The sequence below is a fragment of the Vanellus vanellus genome (assembly GCF_965231255.1).
Source record: "Vanellus vanellus genome assembly, chromosome: 2".
Lineage (NCBI taxonomy): Eukaryota > Metazoa > Chordata > Aves > Charadriiformes > Charadriidae > Vanellus > Vanellus vanellus.
This window is the reverse complement of record NC_138906.1, coordinates 142817613-142832995: the sequence shown is the minus strand read 5'-3', so window position 1 is coordinate 142832995 and position 15383 is coordinate 142817613. Positions and strand designations below refer to the sequence as shown.

The following is a 15383-nucleotide window of genomic DNA, read 5'->3' as shown; positions in this document are numbered from 1 at the left end:
CAATGAACCATTGCCCATTTCACAGAATCACAGAATGGTCAGGGTTGGAAGGGACCTCTGGAGATCATCCAGTCCAACCCTCCCTGTCAGAGCAGAGTCACCTACAGCAGGTTGCACAGGACAGCGTCCAGGCGGGTTTTGAATGTCTCCAGAGTGGGAGACTCCACCACCTCTCTGGGCAGCCTGTTCCAGTGCTCCACTACCCTCGAAGTAATGAACTTCCTCCTCATGTTAAGATGGAACTTCCTAGGTTCAAGTTTGTGCCCATTAAGTTATTTATACTGCTGAGGTTTCATTCATATTGAGTTTTATAGCATACATATGTATATAAGGAAGAATTATTCATTTAAAATGTCCACATCCTTAGCTTCCTTGAAAGAGTATTCAAATACCATAAAGAACGCAGTTATTCAAGTGCTTTCATGACTTACGTAATCATTTCCAAAAAAAGATATATTGCTCAAATGTTTTTTATAAGACATTATTCTCCAAAAGGGGAAAAAAAAAAAAAGCTTAAAAAAATTAAAACAGCGTTACTCACATCTGGAAAATCTTTGTTTCTGGACAAACACAGCATCTTCAGACTCTTCACACATCTAATCTCTGCAGTCATGACAAAACATTTGCAGGACGGATAAAGTTCAGGGAGCTTTTGCAGAAAAAGTAGCTCCCCAGAAGTACTTTTTATCTTGTTACTACTTGAGCTTAGGCAGTTTTTCTAGTTTTTCTAGTTTGTAAAGAGAATAAAGCTTTTCAATCAACACCTCGATGCATTTATTCAATCTGGAACGTAGAGATCACGTCAATTTATTTGGAATTTAAATGAAGGTTTTTTGTGTGTGAACAATTATTTTTATGATATACCTGTTTATAACATATGGAGGCAATTGCTAAGGATTTTAGGTGTATTCCAAAATACATATACCATATGCCTCTAGTGATCAATCCTAACCCATCTGCTGCTTTTATTAGTCTCCCAAAACAAATGAATTGGTGGGTTAGTGTTCTTACTGAAGCCAAAGAAAGTCCAGAAAACGCCTTCCATATTTCAGATCCTATTTTTACGTCTGCTCAGCTACTTACATAGATCAAGTAATCAACACGGGCTGCTTGTCATTCATAAATACATCCCAGGAGATCAGCTGGGAGATAGAGGAGGGCTGTTTTTTTCTTGAGGACTAAAAATAAAAAGTTGTACTTGCAACAATTCCACAGCCTATGAAAGATGATGGCCCAAAGTGTTGTCTTGTAGACTACCCAGACAATGCAGATGGGACATTCTGACTTTCGCTCTCACAACAGCCTTCGAGGTCTCTCTGGGGCACTCAGCATTCCCTAGTTTGGCGTGAATGAAGGCTGCTGCACCCCTGAAGATGCCACTTATCCAACACACCTGTGGAACACATCTGATCAGGACTTCACAGAACATACACCACGGTTTGTCTGCACTGTGACCACCTGTATCATCAACAGAAGAGACGCTGCCTATCTCCGCTTACGAATTCACTGATGGCACGGTTGAGTAAGCTGCAAAGTGACCAGAGCTGGTGAAGGAGGAAGGTTGGAGAACTGGGCAAAACCCACAGCCCCAATACCAACCACAAGTGGCAGTACCCCTACCCCATCTGCCGCTGATGCATTTAGCTAAAATAATTCTCACTGCTGTAATCCATAGCAATCTTACACTCAAGCATAACACAGCAAAGGGCTGGGCACCATCCCACACCATCAGATCTGCCCAGTCACATCGCTGCCAGCGCCTCCTGCTCCTTGAGACAGAGTAGGAGCAGAGGGGATGTGCTCTGCAGAGACCTGAAATTGCAGCCTTGTTTTTCTCCTGGGGCCCGTCGCAGCTCCTGTTGAACTACCTGTTAGAAAGAGGAGACAGGAATGACAGGGCATGGACAGGAGGCAAACAGTGCTTCTAGTGACAAGGGGTTGTGAAATAAATTTACCTCTTCACAGTGTTTTAGCTTTGGTGTAATAACTTCAATAAACACAACTGGTTATGAGAATGGTACAAAAGCATACAAGCAACACCACTGCTTGTAAAAAGAAATAAAAATCCTTAAAGACATGGAATTATATGATTTATGGCAGCCTTGCGCTCCCTCCTGCTGCCACCCACCTCCCACCCACTTTCTGGCACTGGCTGCAGCCCACGCTACAGGGGACACAGGGGAGAGCAGGGACCGGGGGCAGACGAAGCGAAGGGGCCCAGGACGAACACTAAACACCGTGCATGGCTGAAGAAACTGATGTCAATGAATTGCAGACAAAAAGCAAGAAAAGCTGCTTAAATACTATAAACTCAAAAAGAGAAATGTTATTTCGCAGAGAAAATGTAATCTGACAAAATTACAAGCTAAATTCTGAAAAAACCCTCTCAGTTGCACTTGATCATTTTTGTGTATGGAGAAGTTCAGTATTATTTCCAAATACAGCTTCAAGTTCAACTGCTAAGGATAAATTTTGTTTAGAAACAACTTCATTTCATAAAGAATAAGGCTTTGTCTGCTTGAATAGGAATAGTCAGGTATTGGTGAATTCATATTACAGTAGGACCCTAAAGCTACAAAAATTAGATGAGTAACCTTATTAATACTCAGAATTAAGTAGTGCATAATCTAAGTAAAAAGTGACCACAAGATTTGCCACAAATAAACCGATTTATTACTTTTTGGCAAGCCCCATACAGCATGAGCAAGGATCTTTCACTCACTATATTAAAACATTATTTTGCTTTATACAAATTGTAAACATCTTCAACAGGACAAATTGTTGGTACAGGCATTCTACAATTCTGACATCTTTTCTCTGTCAGTTAATCAAACAAGAAAGAAAACCCAATAAACCAAAGAACTGTTTTCACAGGGTATCTATAAAATGCAGCACGTGCATTTCATATCACACCAATTCTAAGCAACACAGAGAAGAGTATTTCTGATATTATTTTTAGTGAAATTCATAGTGGTATTACGAATAGAGACACTTTTTCCATACTGTTGTATCCAATTTTTTGTTTGAAATTAAAAACATCTTTTTATACAATCAAGGTAGTAAAGCAAATTCTATAGTAAACCAGCTGCTATAAATACAGCTATATTTGCTATACTGTATCAGATAAATAAGGATGTAAAACCTCCTGATCTAGTTAATACTTTGTTTTCCTGGCAGGCACCAGTATAAAGAAGTCATAATTCAAGTTCTGTTTGTCCAAAACCCCCTGCTATAATTGGCTGATTTTTTTCCCCTCCCTCTCTCTCAAAGTGCTTTAAATCAGACATAATCTGATCCATAAAGTGAACACTTATCTCCTCCTTCTTAAGTAAGAGCAGATTTTTCTTTCTAATTTATAAGTCCTGGGAATGTCAGTCGGTGACTAGCTTAACTGAATAACTACAAGATGTGCACTGTTAGCTCATAATCCTCAAATCAGGGCAAAGGTGTTTAAATTTGACATGAAACGCTTTTCTCCACCCAAATGATCAGCACTAAAATACAGACAATTATGTTCTTGACTAAAGCTTTTTTTTTTTTTAAAAAAAAATAACTTCTATTTTTGAAAAACAATTGCATTACAACTTCGGTTTCAGTATGCTGCTAATTTTGGAGTCACATTTACAGTGACATAAAGACAAATGTTTCTAATGTAAAAAGTCAAGCCATATTAAAAAACCCCACCTTTCAAGTCTCTGTGCATCATGAGGAGCAATGAAAATAAACTTAATTCTTCTGCAGATCACCTTTAAAGTCACTGACAAAGCCCAAGGTGGTTATTCTTACACCTATATGCAACCAGCTGTTTTAAGCATTATAAAACATCACACTTCAGATCACAAAGTGCTTAGATCAGCAGATCCATAAATGATGAGTTCAGATCAGTTTCGCTACCTGAAGTGAGTGCATTGAGGAGCTTTTTGTTTATAAGATTTCTGTATCATAGAAATGCACATATGAAAGACTATGATGAACAGCAGAGTTAACTCGCATCAATGTTATGATGTGTAGTCAAAAACAACAATGCTCTTCCTACAGACTCAGTACTAGGAACAGCATCAAGTGTTCAGTTCCCACTGTCAACCGCCAAAAAAAAAAAGTGAAGTCCGCAAACTTTGGTAAAAATCTTAGATGAAAGTCTTTAAAATAAAAATACTGTGCAATTCCTTCAGCCAAGTAAGACATTCTATTATTGCATTTGCCTTCAGCTCTTCTCTGCTCAAAAAGAAGGGGATCCCTACTACAGTGTTAAAGCTAGATCCTGATAGAACTAAAGAAACGCTGTAGAGGACATTCCATTAATCAAAAGAAAAACAATTCTTTTCAATGCCTTAGCTCTTCCATGATCATCAAAATCTGCCAGAAATAGTGTAACAGGAACCTTCAGGTGACCTTAATTCTTCAGCAGAAATGCAGATTTCCAAAACATTTACTACTCTGTATTTTCACTGCAGCCTGGGATAAAACTCTATTAAAAAAAAAAATCTGATCTATACAGCCACCATTTTAGAGAAGATGATCTAAACATGATTCATACCAACAAGTTCAAAATACTGTTGTGTGGTTTTGGTTTGGTTTTGTTTAAAATCAAGAGCTATTTCTGATTTATATTCAAACCTTGCATGTCTTTTTTTTCATTTTAAATCCATTCCATTTAGTTTTACTTATCAGTCTGTCTAGGAATTGTCTGGAGCCCAACACATCAAGACATAACTGTTATCCATGTGGGTTTATGACTTCTGTATGCTAGCTGCCGTTTTCTGTAGCAGCATCTGTTAAAAGCTGTACAGAATTGTAATGTTCTCCTAATCCATAGGCATGTCTCATATACCTAAAAAAAAGAAGTTACAGAATTAGTGTTCAGTGTAACTAAAAGTATACATCATGCCAAACATTAACAGCACTTGAAGATAGCTTAAATAAATTCAAGTTTTAGCACAGAAAATACATAGGTTCATTAAACAGGAGAGTATTAATAAAGGCAGTTTTTAATTCTGGTGACTTCCAGGCACAAATTGACATAAACTTTGAAGAGGGAAAAAAATAAGTTTCCTGCTACATCTTATATCAATTTCGCTATTATTTTGTAATTACCTAACAAGGAAGATGACCTTGTAGCATTCTATAAAGCAGTGACTGAATCACACCTCAGACTAATTGTCAGCATTTCAAGAACTCTAATTAAAATACCTTTAAACTAAGTGTGTCAATCACATACATAACTTCTGATCTGCAAGATTATTCAAACAGCATTTCAACATCAGATATGTAACAGAAAATAAAAGATCAGGTAAGAATCAAAGCTGAGCCCACTGCTCTAGAAACAAACATGCTAATTCTACAAAGGGATAAAATTACATACTTACACAAGTATTATTGGTTTGCCTGAATATTCTTCACCAACAATAATGGGAGGGGAATCCATTTGCACTACTTCTATAGGTGTTTGCAAAATGTGCGACAGAGCCCTTAGCTTTAAGGCAAAAAAACAATTCAATAATAGGATTAAAGCCAACATAGAGAGGAGAGAGGAAGACATGGCATTTAGTTTTAGCAGACATCAGTTGGGGCATAACATTTCAAATACTGTTAGAAAGTAAACTTTATTAAAATAAGCAAAAATATTTTAACTTTTTAAAGTTTAATTGAAAACGGGTTGCCTTAAATTAATCATTGTTTTGATGATACAACACAGGTAACATTGGGCAAGCTTCAGTAATTTGGTAACTACTCTTTCACAAAACAGTAAGACAAATTAAATAAATATGTAATTTCTCAAGCACAGGTTCTGGCTCACATTACAAAAATCTAACGTTGCTTTGCTACCATCTTAATTCTGCATGATAAAATACTATCCCCACTCATACTGTCAGTCTTTCTAATGATATTTAGAACTACTGAATTCGTTAACTTGCATGTCGTCAAATATATCAAAACTGCACCACACCATCAGAAAAACTAGTAATTTGGAAAAACAATTTATAACCATAGGAGAGATTTCTTGATAAACTATTTATGACCATGTTCCCTTATGCCTTCAGTTATTCTTTCTTAAGAAGCCCTTTTTTGAAGGTGTATTCACCCATTTCAGAATTTCACAAATAAAAATTATCAACACAGTACTTACTTCCAGCTGACCACCCCATGCAGCTGTATTTGCTATATCATCACAGTATTTTTCAAACTCCTCTGCAGGGAAAGAAAAGACAACTTTTAGTACTTCTATTATTTGAGAAGTACTTCTGAAAACAGTGACTGTACAATGAAGAACTAGAACCAGAAAAGTCCAAACATATTATACAGGAAAATACATATGTTCACTGAAGACAAGAAAAGGAAAAGAAAAACACCAGAGGCCAAAAAAATCCCCATTACTGTTTTATAAAGAAAAACTAAGACTGAAAACAGGAATAAAAACAAATATGGGAATAAAAAGAAGTACAGGTTTTTCTTTTAAACTTTTTATTCAGGGAACTGTTAATTACAAGCATGAAATTGCATACAGTTTTCTTCCTCTGAAGTTTTAGACGGTGTTGTTTTGAAATTTTAGAAAAGAAGTTTTTATGTCAGCTAGGTGTCAGGTGTGTTTTTAAAATCTTGTAATTGTATGTAGTTCAACTGTTGGGTTTTTTTGTTGTTTGGGTTTTTTTTTTTAAATTTCCAAATTACATGCCTTGGTTTTAACCTCTGAAGTATGTATTCCCAAGAGTTCGCTTGTTAATAGGTAAATAAACCTTTTGTAGATCATGTTGTACAGAAACCAAGCTTTCAAATTTATAAATTACAACACTTCAGGCTTCTGAACCCTATGAAAAGATTCTGATAAAGAAAGAACAGATTTTCTGAAGACTGCTCAGAATTGCTTTTCACGCATTCCCCATATAACAGACTTAAGAGAAATAAGAAAACCACAACTCCCTGCTGCTTTGCAGAACTTCAGTCAGTCTTCTTTTTACACATTTAGCCTGTGACCATTATCTCTGTCAACATGGGAAAGACACCTCCTACTTCACAACAGCCCCCAGTCACCAAATGAAACCCACAGCAATAATTATTAAACAACTGTAGCAGTAAGTTAAAAAGTTGTATAAAGTCATTTGCATGGTGTTCCAGACACGCGGTAAGAAATTAATAAACCATGTATTGCTCAAATAAGAATTACGTAAATTCCATTTACTCAGCCTACACCATTGCTCCACACTAAATGCCTTTATACTTTTTAGTTTAAGTTGTTTACAAGAAAGGGCTCAAAAGGCTTAGTATAACCAGTGAAAATAAAGGGCAGAATAAGAACAGCCATCTATGCAAAACTATTATAAAAGATACCTGCTTAAATTCCACACTCATTTTTAACAGCTTTCCTACATAAACAGAAAACACCAATATAAAAGTTGACACAAAAATAATCCCTAACCTGGTCAACAATCTGTTTATAATACAAGTTAAACCCCATCCCAGAACTTGATTAGATAATGCTTACTAGATTACTTTTAAAAATATAAATTACAAATATTCAGGTGTACCAAGTTTCATAGCAGATCATAATTCTGTGTTCCACAGAACATAGCCAAACCAACAAAGCAACAGAGTTCAGGAACAAACATCATAATGGGTTAGTCCCATTTCAGCTGTAACCGAGATCAAGAATTATCAGAAATAGTTATAACAGTTTTTGAAATCTCTTATGCCACAAGTCTTACCTCTGCTATACATGTCTCCAGTACTAGGGTTTGTAAGAAAGGGCAGGAAGTCATCGAAGTGACTTTGCATATACTTTGCTGTTTGGCTCCTCAGAGTTGCAACAGTCCAGGAATTTTGGCGATCCTTGAGTTGATCTTCAATAGCTCTGTACATGCAATGGCCATCTGAAGGGATCTGTTTAATCTCTAAATGCCTTGCTGCCAAGAGGGAGGCAAGTTTCTGACTCTCAAGATGTCTAGCACCCGTTAAATTTTCTATTTCAGCTTCAGCTATCCTTTCTTCTCTTTCTTTCTCCAAGGCAGCTTTTTTTTCCTTACATTAAAAACACATAAAAATTACATTGAATGTTAAAATTTACAAGATGCCAAAATTTACAAGATTACAAGTTCTTAGCTTAGTGCTTGCTTCTAACTCTTCAAATGTTTCCACAGATATGAATGTATTGAGAAAAGTTCTTCCAAATCAGTACTACCAAATCTTAGAGACCTCCTAAACCAAAACTTTAGCAAATGGTAAGTGATCAGTATATCCTAACTGCTTCTGTCACCACACCCAAAATTATGTGACAGGAGAAATTTTAATTATATCAACATGCAAAATAACACTTTACAACACCCACACAAAGGCTATTAACAGTAGTCATTTCTTCAGGATCACCTATTTCACCACAGTGGCAAACAACTCAAGCACGGGAATTCTAATTAAACAACAAAAAAAAAAATTACTCTTTCATAATAAGTGTGAGATCTACCACTTATGCATAAGATGGCATAATGGCGCTCATGTCATGAAACTGAAACTCCCTCAGGCTAGGTACTACACATCATAAAAGACTGCTCCTAACCTAAAGGACTGATAAGAATGCATACAGAGAATACTAGAGGGGATGTAATACTACCTAACATAAACGACTTCATAAGTTTACGCTTAAGCTAACAAGGAAATAAGAGTCAAGGTAAATGAGCAAATAGGAAGCAGTACAGAGAATGATCTTTTCACTTTCACACTTAAAACTCACCACAAATCAAGACCAGACGGGTTTAGGCAAACACAATACAGGAAAACTGGACTAAAGAGTTCCTAGCCTGCCTAGACATGGTGCAATGAATTAAGAACATCCTTTTATCATGTTTGTTACAAGGCAGCTCTGCAGTAGTGATCATGTAACAGGGGATGGACTCTGCAGTAAAGCAGTGCTCCTCTGGCCCTGAACCAACATTCATGCAGGTACAATTAGAATGTTAATCCATCGCAGTTTAACATCTGAAGCTTAACAAGATTTAACCCTAACTCCCGGACACCAGGTAGGGTTTCTTAACAACTCAAAAATTTACAACAATTTCAGTATTAATGTTCTTTTGTGAAATGTGTTAAGTTCTACAACCTGCATATTTTCCACATAGCATTTAACATTATTTTAATTCAATTACTTTATTACTTTATTAATGTTTTTAGTGAAAATATTTAAAAAAAATTGGTTTTACATAATTTGTTCTTTCTGGCTCCCATCTCCTGACCTATTCTGATTCCCAGCTCATGGCTGAGGGCAAAAAAGTGTAAACTATTTATAAAATGCTTACATATCTCTAGGTAGCAGCTTTACAGACTTTCAAGGCACCCAGTAGGTACAGTATCAATACTGAATTAGCCAGGTAATGTCCCCTGCAAAATTGTTTAACTTTGGTTATTACAGTTAATTTTAAGTGAATATAACTTCAATCAAATATTTGTAAAATTTTTAAATGTTGTCATACCCGCCTCTTCTGTGCTTTTGATATTCGAGGATGCTGGACCTGTTGCTCTACTCCTTCAAGCTCTAAATTTGCAACCCCATCAGCTATAGAATCCGTCTAAAAAGAAAGAGAAGAAAAAGAAAAAGGAGTTAAACTTTCTTATTAATAAGATAACTCAGATGTGCTTTTCCTGAAACAGTTTTCTGTTTCTAGGTAATTCCAGGGTATATTTATAAAGTTTAACCACAAACATCTGTGTATAGCACAGAACCCATCACAGCCAGAAGTAAAGCATTTCACATCCCAAATCACTGTCATGCATTTTATTACTTTTTCTGTACTCTCAACAAAGAGACAGTTATGAACTGCACATCTCAAATTTAGTCTATAGGCTCTCTTACAAGCTTCCACACTGAAATGTGAACACTGCTTACTGGCTGAAAAGGGAAAGTTTTCCTCACCCTACCAGCTGACTGAAGTACCCAAACAGCCATTATCAAGTTCTGTGATGATTAAAGCAGGAGATGGCTCCACTCTCCATACCAAAACATAACAAACAGTTGGAATAGACAAGGAGTTGACACTTCAAGAAAAATGACAAAGCCAACCCCAAAATGGTACGAACTAGATGTCCATGCTTCCAAAGGTGACATGTTTCAACCCAAATAAAAAAGTTGAAAAGTGAAAGAAACCACACATCTCAAACCAAAAATCCTCTCTGGCAAAGCTATGTCCAGGGTAAGGATTTTAGCTTGAACCATCCTCCATCGTAAAGTTTTGACAGCTCATTTAGCAAAATAAAATAAACTCTTGAAATTAACCTAAGATACAAGAAAACAGACGCATCATGTTTAATGCTTATGTATTAATCATCCCCTTAAGCATCTGATTAAAAACTACAGCAGAAGATTGTTATAGGGTCATACCTCTCACAAAAACTTTTTTTTTTTCCCCACAAGGATTCTCAGCAGATGCTTCTCGATCGGGTCTATTTCCCTAAAGATCATTCAGAAGTGTTTTCACTCTCATTTTCAGACTAAAGTACACTCTGCTTAATTCTTAGGTCACTAATCAGAAAACAGCTAGTCCAGAAAGCATCAGGCAGACAAGTTTTTGTTTGTTTCTTTACAGCAAAGACACACACTGTTAGAGAGACACTTAAGGAGATGTATGAGCATGGAGCACTAGCATCATTCATGGATAATGCACCAGTTTAGCCACAAGCTCTATTCCTGTTTAGGTTGCAGAAAGTATATGAACAGGCCCACTTGCACTAACAGTCCCTAAATTCAGGCACATGATACAAATAGAGTTCTTTTCAGTACTGGCTATACAGAATTAAGTCTATGGATTGTGAATTCACTATGACAGGCGTTTCCAATGCTCTAATTATTATCTTATGAGGAAAGGCTGAGGGACTTGGGTCTTTTTAGTCTAGAGAAAAGATGACTGAGGGGGGATCTTATTAATGCTTATAAACACTTGAAGGGAGGGTGCCAGGGGGGTGGGAACAGTCTTTTTTCAGTGGTGCCCAGTGATAGGACAAGAGGTAATGGGCACAAACTTGAGCATAGCAAGTTCCATCTTAACACGAGGAGGAACTTCTTTACTGTGAGGGTGGCAGAGCACTGGAACAGGCTGCCCAGAGAGATGGTGGAGTCTCCCACTCTGGAGACATTCAAAACCCGCCTGGGCGCTGTCCTGTGCAACCTGCTGTAGCTGACCCTGATCTGCCAGGGAGGTTGGACTAGATGATCTCCAGAGGTCCCTTCCAACCCTGATCATTCTGTGATTATTAATTAAGTGCTAAAACATAGATGAATTTTTGTATGTCACACAAGTATTTGCTAATATCTGGTTTACTCATTCCTGCAGCTAAATTTGAATAATGCTAAGCCTCTGTTAAAAATTAAGTGATTTGCCATCAAACAACAAACTGGTAGCATTTAAATATGTAGCTATGTTGCCAACATGGCAGAGCAGTGGCATTTAAGAAGACAATTCTCATCATCACAGAAAATGCCTTCTTACAAAAAGGTCAGTTACACTGTTGACAGAATTGCAAGACAAAACACACTGCATCACTTGAATGCCAATAATACTCTAGTAGTCTGTAAGATAATTAGAGTGACAACATAACAGGAACTTAACAAAAAAAAATTCTTTAAGACAACTGAGCTACTAACATAGCCTTAAGAGCAAAACCAAATACTGCTCAACAACAACACCCCACAGCTAAATGCCCCTTCTAGCAATACCTACTCACCATAACAGCTGAATCTTTCCAAAGAGGAAAAAGAGTTACTAATACTGCGAGGAAAAGGAGATATACTTCAAAGTGTTACTTCATTATAATTTTTAAAAGTTAAAGAAGCCCTAACACAAATTTTATCTGCACAACTTCAGCTAAAGTTAAGGCACCTACCTTATTCTGCTCAGGTGAAGTTTCCTTCAGCTGCTTCAATTCCTCTTTGTGCTTCTGTTCAAGTTCTGCCTCTAGTTTGGCAACTTCATCAGCCAGCTGTTTTCGTCTCTTTTTATCATTCTTGGGAACAGTGTTTTTCATGCCTTGAATTTTTGCTGTTAAGGAAGTAGTGTAATAAAACATTACCTCTAAATATAGACAGTCATGGCAGAAAAGAGAACTGCAAGTTACAAAGCAAGTTGTTTTTTTTTTTAAATCAACATATCAGTATGTTTTAACAGTTTAGCCATGAGACTGCCCATTACAATCATCACATTTTAAAGCAGCTATATTTTTCTTTACATATGCAAATGTTGCACCTGAAGAAGAGAAAAACTTGTGCGAGGTTATTATTATAAATACTTATGAACTCATCAACGCAGCAGACCTCAGCCTGTTGCCTTCAAAAAGATTATTTGGGCATTGAGATCTCAAATGCTGTCATAGGAAAGGTGTGTAAATTTTTAATCACACAAGTAGCAGATTAAAAATACAGAGTTTAACTATCCTTAAAATAAAGCTTCTAAAAGCAAAATGGGAATTCAAGAAGAAAAAAAGAACTCAACTTGCTGAAATTCCATAAGTATTTTTAGGCTGTAAGTCAAGGCTCTATTTCTGAAATCATAGAATAGCTTGGTTAGAAAGGATGTCTGGAGGTCATCTAGTTCAACCTCCTGCTCAAAGCAGGGCTGAATTCAAAGCTACATCAGGTTACATTATTTTAGATTGATCTGGAACTTATTCAGACAACTGCGCAACGCCTACAGGGATGAACATTCTGCAACCTTTCTGGGAAGTTTTTTTCCAATGTTTAACCATTGTTGTTATGAAAATATTTTCCTTTTTTACTCCCATGAGGATTTTTTCTTGTTACCACCTTCAGCCATTGTCTCTAGTGTATTCTCTATGCTTTACTTTGAAGAGTCTGGGTCCATCCATTAAGCAGTGGAAACTACAACCCGATCCCCCAGTCTTTCCCTCTTCTCCACGCTGAACAAACAAACACAGCTTCCACAGCCTGTGCCATCACATGAACACACCCTGCTAGCTCTCATCACTTCTGTATTCACTGTTTTAGAGTTACAGCACCAATTATTTAACACCCTGCTCACTGCTCATAGTCTGCACGTTCTCCTGTCCTTCACCCTTGACTGACACAATTGGGCTGAAGATGATGGTGATGATAATGAAGCTTTTCAAGAGGAGGCAGCAAGAATGCTCACACTGAAAGATTTATGTTAAGCATTCAGCTCATAGATGAATCAGCTCAGTTTGGCAGGCAGAAAAGCAGTTTAGTTCATAAAAATTAACATCAAGGGGGAGGAGGAAATCCAGGACTTAACAGGCACACACAGATACACAAGGAGAGTATACGGGGAGTGGTGGAGACAAGGATCATCAACCGGAGATGTTGGATTTTCAGAGGCTGAGATGCACCTTATGTTAATTCTTACTAATAAACCGTCTTGCTATCTGTCAAACAGTTAATCATTGCATTTATTAGGAATGTATTTTTCAAGTAGGAAAATGCATGCCTATAGGTCACCTGCCTCTCCTTAATGGGAAGGCTGGGGCTCTGCCTTCTGTATATCTCTCCCACCATCTTTAGGTAGCGGAGGATGCAATTAGATACCCCCTTATCACCTTCTCTAGGTAGAAAAACCCTGTGTTCCTCAGCCTCTCCTGATGTGCCACGTGCTCCAGCCACCTGACCACAATGCCTGATTCCTACCTCTCTTTTGAATTTCAACCAAATTTGAGGGAGGAAAAGGCATCTCAAAACAGTAAGTTCCTACAAATACAATGACAACACACAGCCCAATAGTCTCTCTCCTCTTCTTTAACCCTCTAACTGACAAAAGGCTGCAGATGGGCCCATTTCATTACATACCAAAAGAGCCAAACAAGAAAAAGGCCATATCAATAAACTAGCAATGAGAAAGGTTTAACAAAAAGTTTATAATCAACTATAAAACTCAACAGGATCCAGCTAACAGAACTAGTCAATTATATCAATCTACTGTAACTGGGTAAGTAAAATGTGGCTCATGAACAGTTCATATGTAGCACTCTAAGACCACACAGGGCCGTCTACTATAGACATTTTACTGTGGCTGGACAGAATCCTAGAATGGTTTGGGTTGGAAGGGACCTTGAAGACAATCTAGTTCCAACCCCCCTGCCATAGACAGGGACACCTCCCACTAGACCAGGTTGCTCAAAGCCCCACCCAGCCTGGCCTTGAACACCTCCAGGGATGGGGCATCCACAACCTCTCTGGGCAACCTGTTCCAGTGCCTCACCGTGCTAATAAAATTCATTTCAGATCAATTGTACTTTGAACGAATGAACACCTGCCTGGGCAGCAAGGACCCTTATACAGGCTTTTCAACCTAAAATGCCTTACAAAACCCACACCTTCTTTAACTCACAAAGTGGCAAAGCGCTAACACGATGTTAATGCCCTAGGATAGGGCTCTTAAGGCTTTGTCGGGCTCCCAAGATGACAGTAAGGCGAGCTCAGCGGCCCGCCTGCATGACAGGAACGACACCCAGCCGCAAAGCGTGGCTCCGGCACCTCTGCCAAGAGGCAGCATTTTCCTATCCCCCCCCGCCCCCGCCACGGCCGTCCCAGGGCTGCTCCCGCCTTTTCCACAGCCGTGCGGTGCCCAACCCACCCGTCGCCGTCCCTCCCGCCCCCTTCACAGCTTCTACCGCTGCCGTGAGGGGGCTTCCAGCCCGGGGAAGGCTGACAGCTGGACACCGAGCCCTCCTCGCGTCTCCCCGCCAACCTCCCCAGCGGCGAGGCGGCCGCCTGAGGGAAGGGGGGTGGGAGGGGGCTCGCCCCTCCCCACTCCAGCCTCCACCGGCCCCGCGGCACCTCTCACCCTGCAGCTCCCGCTTCTCCTTGCGCTGCCGCTTCACCAGCTGCTGCAGCGGCCCGTCGGTCCCCGGCTCCTCGTCGCCGGAACCCTCCATGGGCGCCCGAAGGCCCGCGCCCGCGGGACGCCCTCACCCCGCGGCGGCAGCGGCGCGCGTGACCCCCGACCCCGGCGCGAGGCGGGAGCTCGCCGCGCTTCCGGCGGCGACGCCCCGCCCACCGCCTCAGCCGTGAGGGGGCGAGTGGCGCGGCGCGGCCTTCCCCAGCCCTCCTCTCTCCTCCGGCTTCTCCTCCTCATGGGGCTCCTCCGTGTGCTGCCGGCCGGTTGTTCTCCGCCACCCCCTCGCCCCGGTGTCCTGGGGCCGCCGGCTCCTGAGCCCGCACGTTACGGGCCGGGAGCTCCGGTCGTAGTAGGAAAGGGAGGCGGTTCTCGTTCTCGGGTTGTGAGAGCGAGTGGGAGAGGGAAAAGCCGTTTTTGCGAGGAAAGCGATCTCCTCCACCCCTTTGTCATTTCTGTCCCCTAACAAAAATAACCACGGAGGTACTTGTGGGTATCTCCTGCCCAATACGGGACTTATATGGACACGTCTTCACTAAGGAAAAA

General features: G+C 39.6%; 1 protein-coding gene across 3 annotated transcripts; it reads right to left on the bottom strand.

Annotated features, from left to right (window-relative positions):
• Positions 1-1769: 1769 nt before the first annotated feature.
• Positions 1770-14936, bottom strand: OTUD6B (OTU deubiquitinase 6B). 3 transcript variants are annotated; one of them, XM_082499575.1, is made up of 7 exons: positions 14787-14936; positions 11860-12014; positions 9456-9551; positions 7701-8013; positions 6128-6189; positions 5367-5473; positions 1770-1868 (listed from the first exon to the last, which is right to left on the bottom strand). In XM_082499575.1, the coding sequence occupies exons 1-7, from the start codon at positions 14875-14877 to the stop codon at positions 1865-1867; spliced, it is 828 nt and encodes a 275-aa protein (XP_082355701.1). In that variant the 5' UTR covers positions 14878-14936; the 3' UTR covers positions 1770-1864. The 3 variants fall into 3 exon arrangements, with proteins under 3 accessions (XP_082355701.1, XP_082355700.1, XP_082355699.1); XM_082499574.1 differs by lacking the exon at positions 1770-1868 and adding an exon at positions 2661-4831 and having other exon boundaries at positions 5363-5473; XM_082499573.1 differs by lacking the exon at positions 1770-1868 and adding an exon at positions 2661-4831.
• Between the last annotated feature and the right edge of the window lie 447 nt (positions 14937-15383).